Genomic DNA, 15,099 nt, shown 5'->3' with positions numbered 1-15,099 from the left:
AGTGAAAGCAAATGGTGGAATTTGAATTCAATAAGTATCTGGAATTAAGAGTCTACGATAACCAGAGAATCAGTTGTCAATTTTTGGATAAACCCATCTGGTTCACTAATGTCCTCTGGGAAGGAATCTGCTGTCCTTATCTGGTCTGGCCTACACATGAATCCAGACCCGCAGCATCGTGGTTAACTCTCAACTGCCCTGGGCAATAAATGCTCGCCCAACCAATGATGCACTCATTCCGTGAATGAATAAGAAAAACAGTCCTGAAGTTGAAGCTTAACCTTTAACTGCCTGATTGAGAGGCAAAAGCGCTACCAAGCACACAGTCAGATACAACCACAATTTAATTTTCAAAGAAAACTGTTAAATATCTGCTGAGGACTCTTATTCGGCATAGAGAGATTTTGAAACAAGATTTTTGATCATAGTAAAGTTTTTATACCTCCTTGATGTAGGTCCCTGACCTAGAGAAGTAGTCCACAAGCTCAGGATGATGCTTGCTTTGTTGGCTTCCATGACCAAGGGTAAAATTAGTGTTGTTACCCCAGGTATAAACTTCAGTGGGATCTGGAAAATAAATTTGAATATACATGTCAAACATTCAAAAGCAATTACACCACTTAAGTGTAATGTTGCTGAGCCACACAGTTAAAGTATTTACAGAAAATGCCAATTACAGCAAACTTTATTAAAAATAACCAAAAAATATCTGACATTGCAAATTAGTTTTTGCAACACTAGAACTCTAAACAAACAGAGTTAGCGAATTATACACGTCTTTAATAAATTTCTTTATGGTGCTTTTAGAATGTTTAGTCAATCTTGCTAAAATGTCATAACTAGCCAAGAGGAAAAGCAGATGGCCTGTTAACAGCAGTGACTAATGCCAACTGCAGGTCACCTGATCCTCTATTTCCTCCCTCTAAGAAACCATCTCACGCATCAGCATCGCCCCAGTCTTTGCTCGGCTTTCAACGAAACTCGTCACACAGCAAATCATGACCTTTAGACTGTCAATTGTTGGCAAAGAACATCAAGTTGCATTTTTACACTAGCCTCGAGTTTGCTATATTGATGGCATAAAAAAGTACAAGCTTATTTCCAAAAGGTAATAACTGCGATTCCATTGCAGATAGCTGGTATTGTACGCATTGAAGATTTCAAAGGCTCTTGTGACAGTGGTATTGTCCCTACCACTGGACCAGAAGCCCCAGGTTCAAATCCCACATGCTCTAGAAGTGCATAATGACATCTCTGAACAAGTGGATTAGAAAATATATACTGATGATTTCTAATTCACATTACTCAGATATATAGTTAAATGAACTTTTAGAACTCATTACTGAAGAGATTTTGAAAGGATTTTACAACAGTTAAAACAATAGTTCAAATATTTACTTTAAGTTACGACACCCACAGATTGAGAAAGGAAAGAGAATTATACCAGTCTTTCTATAAACCACATGTGATGGTCTATCTTTCATGGCCAAGTCAAGTGTAGATAACCCTTCTTTATCTTGTATATGAAGATTACTTCCATGCTGCAAACAAAAATAGAAGCAGAGCCCATTAATGTTGCATATTTAAAAAGCAAGAGACAATAGAGTTAATTTTAACAGAAAAAAAGTCAGTAAACTTCTAGAAATTACAACCATTTTTAAGAGCACTAAAATGTAACTTTAAACCTGGTTATAACTATAGCAACTAGATCATGGAAAGGGGTCTTACAACCAGAATTTGTTTCAATTGGGTTAATCACATCATACTGCTCTTTCCTCATATCTTTTTGCATTCGTCCTTTTTAAATGCCAATTCGATATTTTTAATGACTTTCAGTCTATGCTCCTACAGCCATTTGCCATAAAACAAAGTTGCAATTGATATGCATATGCAAACAATTCGTCTAGCCTCCTATTGATTTTGCAATGACAAATCTAAGGATATACCTCTTTGGGATTGCTAGTGAAAGCAATACTTTGCCACAAACTTTGCGTTCGCTTGAAAAACATCCACAAAGTCCTACAGAAATCCCTAATTTTAAACATTTCTTCAGTCATAATCCCACATTTGTGTTATGGTTCTCAATTCATTCTGGTCTTTTTAAAAAAATACACAAATAGGAAGTCCAACTTGGTACATAATGTGCCAACTTAGATATTGACTTATATGATATTGACTTATACCAATACATTACTTCTGTGATTTCTTTTTAAAAATCAATCATTTTGTGGGACGTGGGTATTATTGACTGGCCAGCATTTATTGCCCATCCCTAGTTGCCCTCGAGAAGGTGGTGGTGAACTGCCTTCTTGAACCACTTCAATCCACCTGCTGTGGGTGACTCATAATACCATTAGGTAGGAAATTCCAGGATTTTGACCCAGTGGCAGTGAAGGAAAAATGATATATTTCCAAGTCAGGATGGTGAGTGGAGAACTTTAAAAGGTGGTGGCGTTCCCATACATCTACTGCCCTTGTCCTTCTAGATGGAAGTGGTCATGAGTTTGGAAGGTGCTGTCTGAGGATCTTTGGTGAATGTTTGCAGTACATCTTGTAAATTGTACACACTGCTGCTACTGAGCATTGGTGGTGGAGGGAGTAGATGCAGTGCCAATCAAGCAAGCTACTTTGTCCTGGATGGTGTCAAGCTTAGCGTGTTGTTGGGGCTGCATTCATCCAGGCAAGTGGGTAGTATTCCAGCTGACTTGAAACATTAACTAAAAATTGTCCAAATTGGTGATGTCAGCAAATTTCAAACATTGCTCCTCCATCAATATCCTGTGTGCAATCAAGAAGTACTGCACTGATCAATTACACCCCTAAAAATAAAAATGATCCTTTTACACCTACTCTTTGTTTTTATTCCCTGTAGGATCTGTCTATCCATGTACACCCATTAAAAAAAAAATCAAACTTTTTGTGCTTTCTGAAAATAGATAATGGTTTGACAAACGATAGACACTGCTGAAAGCTTGTGACTCTCTTCCAATTTGAGACACTGCAGACTCTCAAAAGACTGCACAATGCCACCAATCAGCGATAACGTCCAGAAATCCATAACATTCGATTTGCTTCCATGTGCGGTGATAACACTTTGGTCTACATTGATACCTCAACGACATCTCTATTATCTCCAAGCTATTAAATTTCTTCCTGATATAAGGCACTGGATTAACAGAAATTTCTGCCAATTGAATATTTTACTATATCATTGGTAGCCTGAGTTTGCAGTTGCCAAAGCCCTAAATTCTGGAATTTTCTCCCTAAACCTCTCCAACACCCTTCCCTCAAAATATTCTTTAAAACTATACCACTTTCTCTCAAGTTTTTAGTCAGCTGATTAATACTTTGTGTGGCACAGTGTCAAATTTTGTTTAACAAAGCTTTTGTGAGTACTTCGCGATGCTTTATCATGTTAAAAGATAACTTGCCATTGTCCCAAAATTAGATTTTTTGTTAAGTAATATTTTCAAACTAATGTCATTAGACTGAGATGAGAATTTACATTCCCTGGATCTGCAGTGAGATTTCTCTCCTTCAAAAGAAGTTACAAATAGTGGTAGAGGAACTTTTCTTCCTTAAAGATCCAGAAACATTGGCACCAATACAGACCTGACGCAACAAGACTAACTGGGCTATCAATACAAGTGCAAACATAACAAAATAGTACCTTGAGAAGAAACACAGAACAATCAACGTGTCCATAGAAGATGCTTCTGTGCAGAGCTGTCCATCCAGATTCCTTATCTTTCACTGAAGGGTCAGCCCCTTTCTTTTCGAGGAGCCAATCCAAAACAGATTTTTTGCCACAAGATGCAGCCATGTGTAGAACTGTTCTGCCAAAGCCATCTTTCAGGGAAGTTGCATTGTAGCAATACAGTGAAAGGAAGGCTTTACTCTGACTTTCAGTTCCCTTAGTCAACACTGAAATCATGTCAAGGGCATGCTGCAGAGAGCGGCACTTTGGAGTGCAGTCTGCCATCACAGAATTCATCTTCTGCCCACTTCCAGGTCTTCAAAATGTCGTAAACTCCAAGGAGGACTATGTAACTTAATTGTCTGGAAGCTGTACCATTAAAGCGCTAGATTTGTGCTGGTGTTATAAAAACACTGCACTCTAGCAATCTTGTATCCTTCGTTACATTAGTTCAGTACATAACAGCAGCGCTGGTTTTGTAAGAGGATGGTTCCTCGAAGATATAAAATACTATCTATAATATGGCACTTTCTTGCAATTAAATAGACAAAAATAGAAATTTAATTGTAATATTACTATGGAAAATAAACATTTTTGTAAGTTTCCAGTCAAAACATCCACACTCTCCTGAATATCATTCATCCAAAGTCAGCCACCAGAGGGGGGAGGGAAGGGAAGCTCCCCACAACTCCTTTCTTGCTTAAGCCTCCATAATTGCAAGTGCCACCTGTAAAAAGTTAAAAACAAACATCAGCAATTCCACAAGCTATATTATTTCAACCTTGATTTACTAGACAAATCCCCAATTTATCAACTCACATTTTAAATTCTTAGAGTTAGGATGACACTTTCTATATAAACTCAATTAAAGATAAGTTGCTATATATGGGCAAATATAAGCAGATAGCACTATGAAATCTTTGATACAATAAATCCATTACATTGAAACTGCTGAATAAAACAAAAGCTCAGTGCTCCAATGCACAGAACTTCACTGCAAATTGCTGAACAAATACTGGAAACTGACATAAGAAATAGCTGAAATAAAAACAAAAAACAAGGATCAGAAACACTCACCAAATTGGCAACATGTAGAGAGAGAAAAATAATTCAAGTTTCATATTGAATACAACTCCTCAAAATTTTAAATCTAATCTTCAAACGACACAAGCTGACAGGCCTGCTGGGTGTTTTTCACTCCAAAGATGCAGCCAGCTCTCAATATTTCCAGCAATTTCCATTCTTGTTTCAGATTGAGCATTTGTATTTTGCTTTTTGATAAGAATACGCTGTTATGGCTACTGTGCTCATTTAATATTAGGATATTTCAAAAAGGAAGAACCATAAACCTTCCCAAAAGTGGTACAATATTGGAACAAGCCTTTTTTCGTCTTTTTACGGACAGCATAAAATTAGCGTTTCGAAGACAGGACCTAATCTCTCATTCTGCTTACAAGTCACAAATTACAGAATTATTGCTCAAATTTTTACCAAAGATACCCAAGAAGATAGCATCATTTAAAATATAAATGATTCTGTCCAATATAAGTAGAAGCTGACTGAAAAAACAGCTGCCTGAGAGAAAAATGTAACTGTACAATTGAAAGATTGAATTGACTTTTTGTGCAAATTAAGAGTATAAGTCAGCCAAACCAGAGTTCAATGGTCAGGAAAATAAATAAAATCAGGCAGACTGCTCCAAGTGAAACTACTGCCTACGGAACCGACTGATCCCCCATGGAATGCACACCCCAAGTGAAACTGATCAAGATTACAATAAGATTCAAGTCACTTCAATATCCCGCAATCTACCAGACTTCACGCAGCCAATGCTTGTATAATATTTGGTGTCATTGAACTAATGAGATTTAGTGTTTTTCCACTGTTGCATTGCAATTTGTCATTAGTTTTGTGCTAGTCAGAAACTCAGCCAAGTTTTTTTCCTAAGCCCAGTATTGTATTCCAGGCTTTAGTCTAAAGTACCAAAAGAAACACTTGCCAGTTGTTGTTAAAATGTTTAGCAGAAATTATGCCAGTTAAAAGGAATCTGTCATGTGATTATACAATCACTCTCTGGGTTACAAATAGATTCCTTGTTGTATAAACTGACTTACAAACATAATCAAGTCAGAACACAATATAAACAGAACAAAAAAAACAAATTGCTGGAAAAGTTCAGCAGGTCTGGCAGCATCAGTAGGGAGAAATCAGAGTTAAAGTTTTGGGTCGACTGACCCTAATATAACATAATATAATACAGCCACAAGTATGAGCAATGTTCACATGTCAGATCTTTAAAGCAAAATATAGAATCATCCTGATATAATAATGCAGCATTATAAAACAAGATGAAAAGAGAGTGAGTGCGAGCTGCAGAGTACCAGAGACTTAGGAAATTGAATAGATAGTAAATGGAGTGATTATTAATATTACCATCACTATTTGTGCTACTGCAGCAACGTTCACTAAACCATTAGATTTCAATTGGGTATAAAAGTTATTGTTGACAACATCCCAAGTGCTATAACTTTCTCCACAGGGGGTCCTTAAGTAAAATGTAGAACAGAAGACAATAGTGGAACACTGCTAGTGTGGCAAAGAAGTGATTTTTGGGGGGATGTGGGTACCACTGACTATGCCAGCATTCATTGCACACTGTCCTAGTTGCATTAGAGAAGGTGAGCTGCCTTCTTGAACTATTGCAATTCTTTTGCTGTAGATACACCCATAATGCTACTTGGGAGTGCATTCCAGGATTTTGACCCAGTGACACAGCACAGCAGTACACACATTTAGGTCTGGATGGCGGGTGGTTTAAGGTCATAAGGTATAGGAGCAGCAATAGGCCACTCACACCATCACATCTGCTATACCATATAATGAGATAGCGGCTGATCGGATAATCTTCAACTCTATATTCATGTCTTTTCTCCACAACCCACAATCCCTTACTGATTAAAGATCTATCTACCTCAGCCTTGACTATACATAACAGGGCAAAAGTGAGGATTGCTGATGCTGGAAACCAGAGTTTAGATTAGAGTGGTGCTGGAAAAGCACAGCAGGTCAGGCAGCATCCAAGGAGCAGGAAAATAGACATTTCGGGCAAAAGCCCTTCATCAGGAATATACATAACAATCCAGCCAATAGCAAAGAATTCTGAAAATTTACCACCATTTGAGACAAAATTCCTCATCTCTACCTACCACTTATTCTGAGATTATGCCCTGTGGTCAGAGATTCTTCAAAGGCAAACAACCTTTCCACATCTAACGGTCAAGTCCAAGAATCATGTATGTGTCAATAAGGTCACCTCTCATTCTTGTAAACTTCAACCTACTCAACCTCTCCGCACAAGACAGTGAGGAGGGAGTAATAAGAACTGCATGTATGTCAGAATCAATTGAAATGTCCAGTGAGCAGATTATTGCTAAACAAGTGCTGCCCGACAGCACCTTCCATCACTTTGGGATGGTAATTGGCAAGGTTGGGTTGGTCTTGTTTTTTTTCCATTCAGGCAGTTTCCCATACTGTCAGATAGATGCCAGATCTATTCAAAAGCTTAAGGGACCACAGGTCTTCAATACTATTGTTGGAATTTTGTCAGGATCCAAAGCCTTTCCAGCATGCAGTGCCTTGATAGTTCTTGATATCAAGCATAGAGAGAGAGAGAGATCGGATTTGGTGAGTATAGGTACCTGTGATGCTGGGACCTCTGGAGAATGCTAGATGGACGCCCCACTTTGATGACATTGCCAGCTCAGCCTTTAACCAACTGAGGAAAAGTTTGAGGACCAAGTTTTCAAACCCAGGACAAAAGTCAAAGTTTACCAGGCAGCAACAATCCCTCTGCTGTTATATTTAAGAGACGTGGACACCTTCAGCAAGCACTCCATAACAATGGACAGTTACCATCAACAGTGTCTTCAAAAGATCCTCCAAATCCTGTCACTAGAAAGATGGCCCAATAACAGAGTCTCGTAGCCAAGTCAACATGTTCAGTACCAAGAAACTAATTGTAGTTTCCACAGTATGGAAACAGGCCCTTTGGCCCAACAAGTCCACATGACCCTCCAAAGAGTAACCCTACAAGACCCATTGCCCTACTTTATATTTACCCCTGACTGATGCAACTAACACTATGACCATGCTAAATTGCCCATTTCACCTGACGTGCATATCTTTGGATTGTGGGTGGAAATCTGAGCACCCGGAGGAAACCCACACAGACACAGGGAGAATGTGCAAACTCCGCACAGACAGTTGCCAGAGGCGGGAATCAAACCTGGGTTTCTGGCACTGTTGAGGCAGCAGTGCTAACCACTGAGCCACTGTCGTGCCTGACCCAGCAACATTACTCAAGACCAACTCTGCATGTCATCGATATGCCTGACAGCAAGCTCTCAAAGCAACCACTCCAAACAGAGCTCATTTGCAGCTGGATATTCCCAAGAGGACAGCAGGAACACTTGAGAACACTGCAAAAAAATTCAAACATACCTTCCAACTCTGGAAAATCGTGGACTATGAACACTCAAAATGGAAAAGACTCATTCAGGAAGAGACTTTACCTGGAGCATACAATCTCCAAACATCTCATTTGCTTGATTCTTCAAGTACCACCTACAATTTGCAAATCATGTTTCGGACTGAGCAACCATCTCAGACCCAATTGAATCTGAATGGAAGCAAGTCAGTATTGATACCAAGTGACCTGCCTGAGAACAAGACATGTGCATAACAAAGTACAGAAAAGAAGCAAATAGGAATGCTAACCTCTTCACTAACAGAAAATTAGGTGAACTTTGTATAAAATAAAGTTGAAGACAATTTTTTTTTAAAACAATATAGAAAATGACAATGATACCAAAACCAAGTCACTTGCATTCCATTCATCACTACACACAGTGGCTGCAGTAAATTTCATCTACAGGATGTATGTCAGTAATTCAACAAGATTACTTCAACAACATCTCCTCATATCATAAAGAAAGAGAACCATAATGTCATGGAAAATTAAATATACCCATGCCACACACTATCCTGACTTGACCATATAATCAGCATGGTTTCACCTTTGCTAGATCAATATCCTGGAGTCTTTATTTAATGGTTGTACATTGAAGAGGATTAGTGGACCATCAAGACCTTCTTGGCAATCAGCGATGAACAAGAAATGCAATCATGCCAACATATTCAAATCCTAAAACATTTAAGAAACTGTGACTGACCAAGTAGCATATAGATCCTTTGAATTTAACAGGCAAGTTAGATGTAAGGAAAGAATATCAATAGTTGTAAAACTGATACTTAGCATCTCTTTTTCTCATAGGTAAAGTAGAGAAGTAAATCTGTTTATGGAAAAATCCTTCAGGGTGTAATGCACAAGTATCCATGAATGATTACGGAGGGAAATAGAAGTCAAAGTAAATAAATCACTGAAAATCCCAAGTCCACGTGAAACAAATAGGGCTTCAGAAAGTACTTCAGCTGTTATATAAAAATCATGAATATTATTGTTCGATTATGCAAGCCACATCTAAACTAATGTGCTCAGTTTTGTTGCTAACAGCAGGAATTACAGAGGAGGAATTGCTGGATGTCTTGAAATGCATAAAAGTGGATAAATCCCCAGTTCCTGATCAGGTGTACCCTAGAACTCTGTGGGAAGCTAGGAAAGTGATTGCTGGGCTTCTTACTGAAATATTTGTATCAGGTGCTGGAAGACTGGAGGTTGGCTAACGTGGTGCCACGAGGTGGTAAGGACAAGCCAGGGAACTATAGACCAGTGAGCCTGATGTCGATGGTTGTCAAGTTGAAGGGAATCCTAAGGGACATGTATTTGGAAAGGCAAGGACTAATTAGGGAGAGTCAACATGGCTTTGTGCTTGGGAAATCATATTTTTGAAGTAGTAACAAAGCATTGAGGAGGGAAGAGCGATAGACGTGATAATATATGGACTTCAATAAGGCGTTTGACAAGGTTCCCTACGGGAGACTGGTTAGCAAGGTTAGAGCTCATGGAATAAAGGGGGAACTAGCCATTTGGATACAGAACTGGCTCAAAAGGTAGAAGACAGAGGGTGGTGGTAGAAGGTGGTTTTTCAGACTGAAGGCCTGTGACCAGTGGAGTGCCACAAGGATCGGTGTTGGATCTTCTACTTTTCATCATTTATACAAGTCATTTGGATGTGAGCATAAGAGGTACAGTTGGTAAGTTTGCAGATGACACCAAAATTGGAGGTGTAGTGGACAGCGAAGAAGGTTACTGCAGATTATAAACAGGGTCTTGATCAAATAGGCCAATGGACTGAGAAGTGGCAGGTGGAGTTTAATTTAGATAAATGGGGGGTGCTGCATTTTTGGGAAATTAAATATATAAGTCCTGCTAAGATTTGATGGTAAGGCCCTGGGATGTTGCTGAACAAAGAGACCTTGGAGTGCAGGTTCATAGCTCCTTGAAAGTGGAGTCGCAGGTTGATAGGAATTGTGAAGGTGCGTGTTTGGTATGCTTTCCTTTATTGGTCAGAATATTGAGTACAGGAATTGGGAGGTCATGTTGCAACTGTATACAGGACATTGATTAGGCCACTGTTGGAATATTGCATGAAATTCTGGTCTCCTTCCTATTGGAAAGATGTTGTGAAATTTGAAAGGGTTCAGAAAAGATTTACAAGGATGTTGCCAGGGTTGGAGGATTTGAGGCTGAACAGGCTTAGGCTGTTTTCCCTGAAGCATCAGAAGATGAGGGGTGACCTCACAGCGGTTTATAAAATCATGAGGGGCATGGATAGGATAAAAGGACATGGTCTTTTCCATGGGGTGGTGGAGTCCAGAACTAGAGGGCATAGAGTTTAGGGTGCGAGGTGGTACGTACATGGAATGAGCTGCCAGAGGCTGGTACAATTGCAACATTAAAAGGCATTTGGATGGGTATATGAATAGGAAGGGTTTGGAGGGATATGGGCCGGGTGGGACTAGATTGGGTTGGGATATCTGGTCGGCATGGACAGGTTGGACCAAAGGGTCGGTTTCTGGGCTGTACATTTCTAGGACTCTAAGAATGTACATCTGGTTTTCAGGTTCTCAACTGTCAAGGAAGTCCTGACTTGTGTCCTGACCCTATACCTGAAGACAAGAATACAAAAACAAAAAAATTAAAAATGTACAAATTCCAGAAGTTGATTCATTCTGTCCAAATTACTTTTTTGAATTTGAGATGGATTCGTGATGAGAAACTCTAACAAATGTAAAATATATAGGCAGAGTCAGGTTAGATGCCAGCAATTTATTTTCAGTTTTGCCTTTTCAACCATATTACCAAATGTTTGCAGACAGCATAGACTCTCTGCAGACGTTCAAAAAGGTGTGAGCATATTCCAAATAGAAATTTTGAGTTCTAAAAAGCAGACTGCAGGTTCGAAGGCAAGATGATATGTTTATAAATTGGCAACAGGGTTTTTTTTTAAAAACTCTTCTTGGTCAACTTTAATAGCTGTCTTTCTCAGGAGGTTGAATGTTACATGCCCATGCCAGAATTCTAAAATAGTATAGGACTAGGCAGTCAAGCACTTTGAAATGAAACATTTCAAGTCCAACACACAATAAAAGCTTTTCAAGTTCTTCTGGAGGATCTCGATGTTCTCAAGATGGACTCATGCGTTATTAAACATGAACTAGGAACAAAACATCTCCATGTATTTTCCAGGTCATAAAAACAACAAGGGCTGAACCATTACAGCTGCTAATCATTTTGAACAAGAAATGAATCTTGGTTACACCACATTTGGAAGGCAACCCTTAGTTAGGCCACAGCTACAGGACTGTGCGCAGTTCGGGAACCAACATTATAGGAAAGGTATGATAGTACTGGAGAGGATACAAATTTGCCAGGATTTTGCCTCTGCTGGATAATTTTAATGAAGAAGAGAGAGAGATTGGATAGACTGGACTGCTTTCCTTGGAGCAGAGGAGATTGAAGGGAACGTGATTGTGATGAGGGGTAGAGATGGAACTTCTCCCCTTTATGCAATCAATAACTGCGCAGCATAGAATTCAGGGAAGGGGCAAGGGTTGAGATGGGTTTAGATGGGACAAGAGGAAAGATGTTTTCACCTAGAGGTGGTGGAAGTCTAGAATTCATTGTCTTCAAAAGGATGGTAAAGACATGAAATCCTTATACCGTTTAAAAGAGTATTTAGATGCTTGCATTGGCATTGCAAGTGGGATTAGAATAATTAGATGGTTGCTTTTGACTGGTGCAGACTCAAAATGGGCTGGAAGGCCCTTCTTTGTGATGCAGGTGTTTATGCATGTATAACCTCTTAAACCTGCTCCAGTATTTGATGGCAAACACTCTGGGTTAGCTTCAAACAGTTACCAAGGAGAGGAATGAACTGGGTAGCTGGGGAATAAGTTGATTAGGAACAAGAACCAAAAACAACAGGATAAGATCAACCGTGATCATGTTACGTAGCAGAGTGGGCTCGAAGGGTTGAATTGCCTACTCCTGCTCCTTGTTCCTAAGTTCTTATCCTGCAGCAAATAACTCACTTTTGACTTCCCAAAGCCTCTCCACCAGCTAAAAGGCCTGTGATGGAGTAACCCCCACTTGGCTGGATCATGCAGCTCCAACACCACAAGCAGCACAACATCATCCAAGTTCAAACAGTACATCTAACTGGCACCACATTTACAAATATCCACTGCCTCCAGCACAGACTCGCAGTAGCAGCAGTATGTACCATCTATAAAGATGCACTATCGAAGTTTAACAAAGCTCCTTAGACATCACCTTTCAATCTCACTTCCATCTAGAAGGATAAGGGCAGCAGTTACACTGGAATGCCACTTGAGAATACTGTGGGAATGAGCCCAGACATTAAAACTAAAGAAAAAAGGACTGCAATTTAAAAGGTAAACTGATGTCTAAATATGCAATCTTTAGCTTGGTGCCTTGATAGTGTCTGTACCTCTGGGCTAGGATGCCCAGAATAGCATCCCACCTACTCTAGTGTGTCATAACATCTCTGAAAAGGTTGATTAGAAAATATCTGCAATCCTTCTGGCAACTCCAATTATGTTTGTGGCAAAAGTAATTTTTCACAGTACATTGAATTCAACGGAGGAAGTCATGAGGGGAATCCTGGAGTGGGCAGTTCGCAGTCTCCATAAATTTTGTAATGGTTTGGAAATGCATGCTTCACAATATGGCATATTAAAACATCCTCAGCACAACAGTTTACAAGTGATAAGCCAAACTGAATCATTTTTTACCCCATTCAAGAGATGTGGGCATTACTGGGAAGGCCAGCATTTCTTATCCCAGGGAAGACTGTGAGGAGTTACACTTTTGAACCATTCCAGCCCTTGGGCTGTGAGGATACCCAGTGCTTTGAGGAAGGGTCTCCCAGGATTGTGATCCTACAAGTAGAAGAACGATGATACTACTACTACTACCACTACTACGGCAATGGTAGAGCGTGGGAAAGCAGAATGTAGTGAATGAGGTGCCAATCAAGTGCCCTCATTGCTTAGTATCAAGCTTCAAATACTGTTAGAGCTGCAATCACCCAAACAAGTGGGGAATATTCCATATCACTTCTAATTTGTGCCTTACACCACAGATAAGTAGTCAGTTACTCAGCACAGTATTCCCAACATCTTATCTGTTGGCTCACTCAATGTCTGGTGAATGATAACTTTGAGGATGCTGATACTGGAGATTCAGCTACGGTAATGGCTTTGTACAAAAAGTAAATTTGTACTTGGTTAGATTTGTTCTTGTTGGAGGTAGTCACTGCATGGCATCTGTGTGACGTGAATGTTGTCTATACCTTGCTGCTTAAGGATAGAAGAATCGCAAATGATGCTGAATGTTGTACATTCATCAGAAGATATTCCCACATCTGATCTTATGATGGTGGAGAGGTTATTGATGAAACAACCAAAAATGATGGGGCCAAGGACACTACCATGAGGAACCTCTGCAGTGCTGTTCTGTGGTGATGACAGACCTCCAAAACAATACAACTACCTTTTATATTAGGGATAACTAGTGAGTTTTTCTCCTGATTCTGAATCCCACTTTACCTGCTGGGTTGGAGCTAAAAAACAGCAACAAAATATTGGTAGGAGTGGTTTATAGGCCAAATAGTATTGGTAATGTATGATATAGTGTAAATCAGGAAATTAGAGGCGCCACAGAATGGAAAAAATATATAGTATCATGGATAATTTCCAATCTGCCTCTCATGCAGTACCTTATCAAAAGCTGGTTGACTACAAGTAGATTGCATCAAATATACTGCCCTCATTTACACACCTTGTCATGTCTGAAAAATTCAATCAAGTTGGTCAGACATGACCTCCCTTTTAAAGATAAATCATGCTAACTGTATTGATTAACCCCTGCCTTTAAGTGCAGATTAATTCTCTCAGAATTGGTTCCAATAATTTCCCAACCACTGAGATTAGACAGACTGGTGTGTAGTTTCCCTGGTTCATCCCTTGCTCTCTTCATACCACATTAGCTGTCCTCCAGTCCTCTGTAGCCAAACAGAAATTGGAAAATTATGGCCAATGTCCCTGCTATTTCCATCTCAAAGAATTAGCTCTCCTCATTCTTTTAACCTCCCCTCAAGACAGACCCTCCTTACCTGGTATCAGTCTAGTGAACCTTCACTGGACTGCTTCTAATGCTAGTATATCTTTCCTTCAATAAAGGGGGTCAAAACTATCCAGTGTTCCAGCTGTGGTTTGACTAGTGCCTTGTAAAATTTTAACAAGACCTCTTAATTTTTTTAAAATAAAAAAGATTCCCTTGAAAGGCTACAAATGTAAGCCCACTGTTTAGGAGAGGGTGGACACAAAACAGGGAACTGCAAATCTGTCAGTCAGTCAGTCAGACATCAGTAGTATTAAATACTGGAATCTAGTGTAAAATGACAGTTAAAGTTGAGAAAGTAATCTGATTGGACAAAGTCAGCAAGGATTTAAGAAGGGAAACATGATTAGAATTTTTTTTTTTAAGGCTGTTATTAACAGTCAATTCAGAGGAAACCAGTGGACATGGTGCACTTGAATTTTCAGAATGCTTTTAATAAAGTTCCACAAAGAAAGTGAACAAAGTTAAAATTCCCTGGGGTTAGGGGTAAGACACTAGCATAGCTAAAATGTAATATCTCCAAACTCTCAGATGATACAAAACTTGGTGGGAATGGGAATTGTGAGGAAGACAAAGAGGCTTCAGACAGGCTGAATGAGAGAGCAAGAATTTGGCAGATGGAATATATCTGGATAAGGATGATTGGTAGGAGGAACAAAGGTACAGATGTATTACTTCAATGGTGAGACACAAAAAACTGTTGATCTCCAAAGTGACTGGGATGTCCTTGTTCATA

The 15,099-nt window shown here is 39.4% G+C and overlaps 1 protein-coding gene across 2 annotated transcripts in view; it reads right to left on the bottom strand.

Moving 5' to 3' along the window:
- ibtk (inhibitor of Bruton agammaglobulinemia tyrosine kinase) overlaps positions 1–15,099 on the bottom strand; it is a 112,972-nt gene that overhangs the window by 88,417 nt on the left and 9,456 nt on the right. For both annotated transcript variants that reach the window (XM_043686948.1, XM_043686949.1), the window contains exons 2-4: positions 3,671–4,424; positions 1,445–1,541; positions 443–567 (exon numbers count right to left, since the gene is read on the bottom strand). In XM_043686948.1, coding sequence (XP_043542883.1) covers positions 443–567; positions 1,445–1,541; positions 3,671–3,994 — 546 coding nt within the window. In that variant the 5' untranslated portion in view covers positions 3,995–4,424. The remainder of the gene's footprint in view (positions 1–442; positions 568–1,444; positions 1,542–3,670; positions 4,425–15,099) is intronic.

Source organism: Chiloscyllium plagiosum, chromosome 3 (assembly GCF_004010195.1).
Source record: "Chiloscyllium plagiosum isolate BGI_BamShark_2017 chromosome 3, ASM401019v2, whole genome shotgun sequence".
NCBI lineage: Eukaryota > Metazoa > Chordata > Chondrichthyes > Orectolobiformes > Hemiscylliidae > Chiloscyllium > Chiloscyllium plagiosum.
Note: the sequence above shows the minus strand (reverse complement) of the source record. Positions and strands in the feature narration are given on the sequence as shown.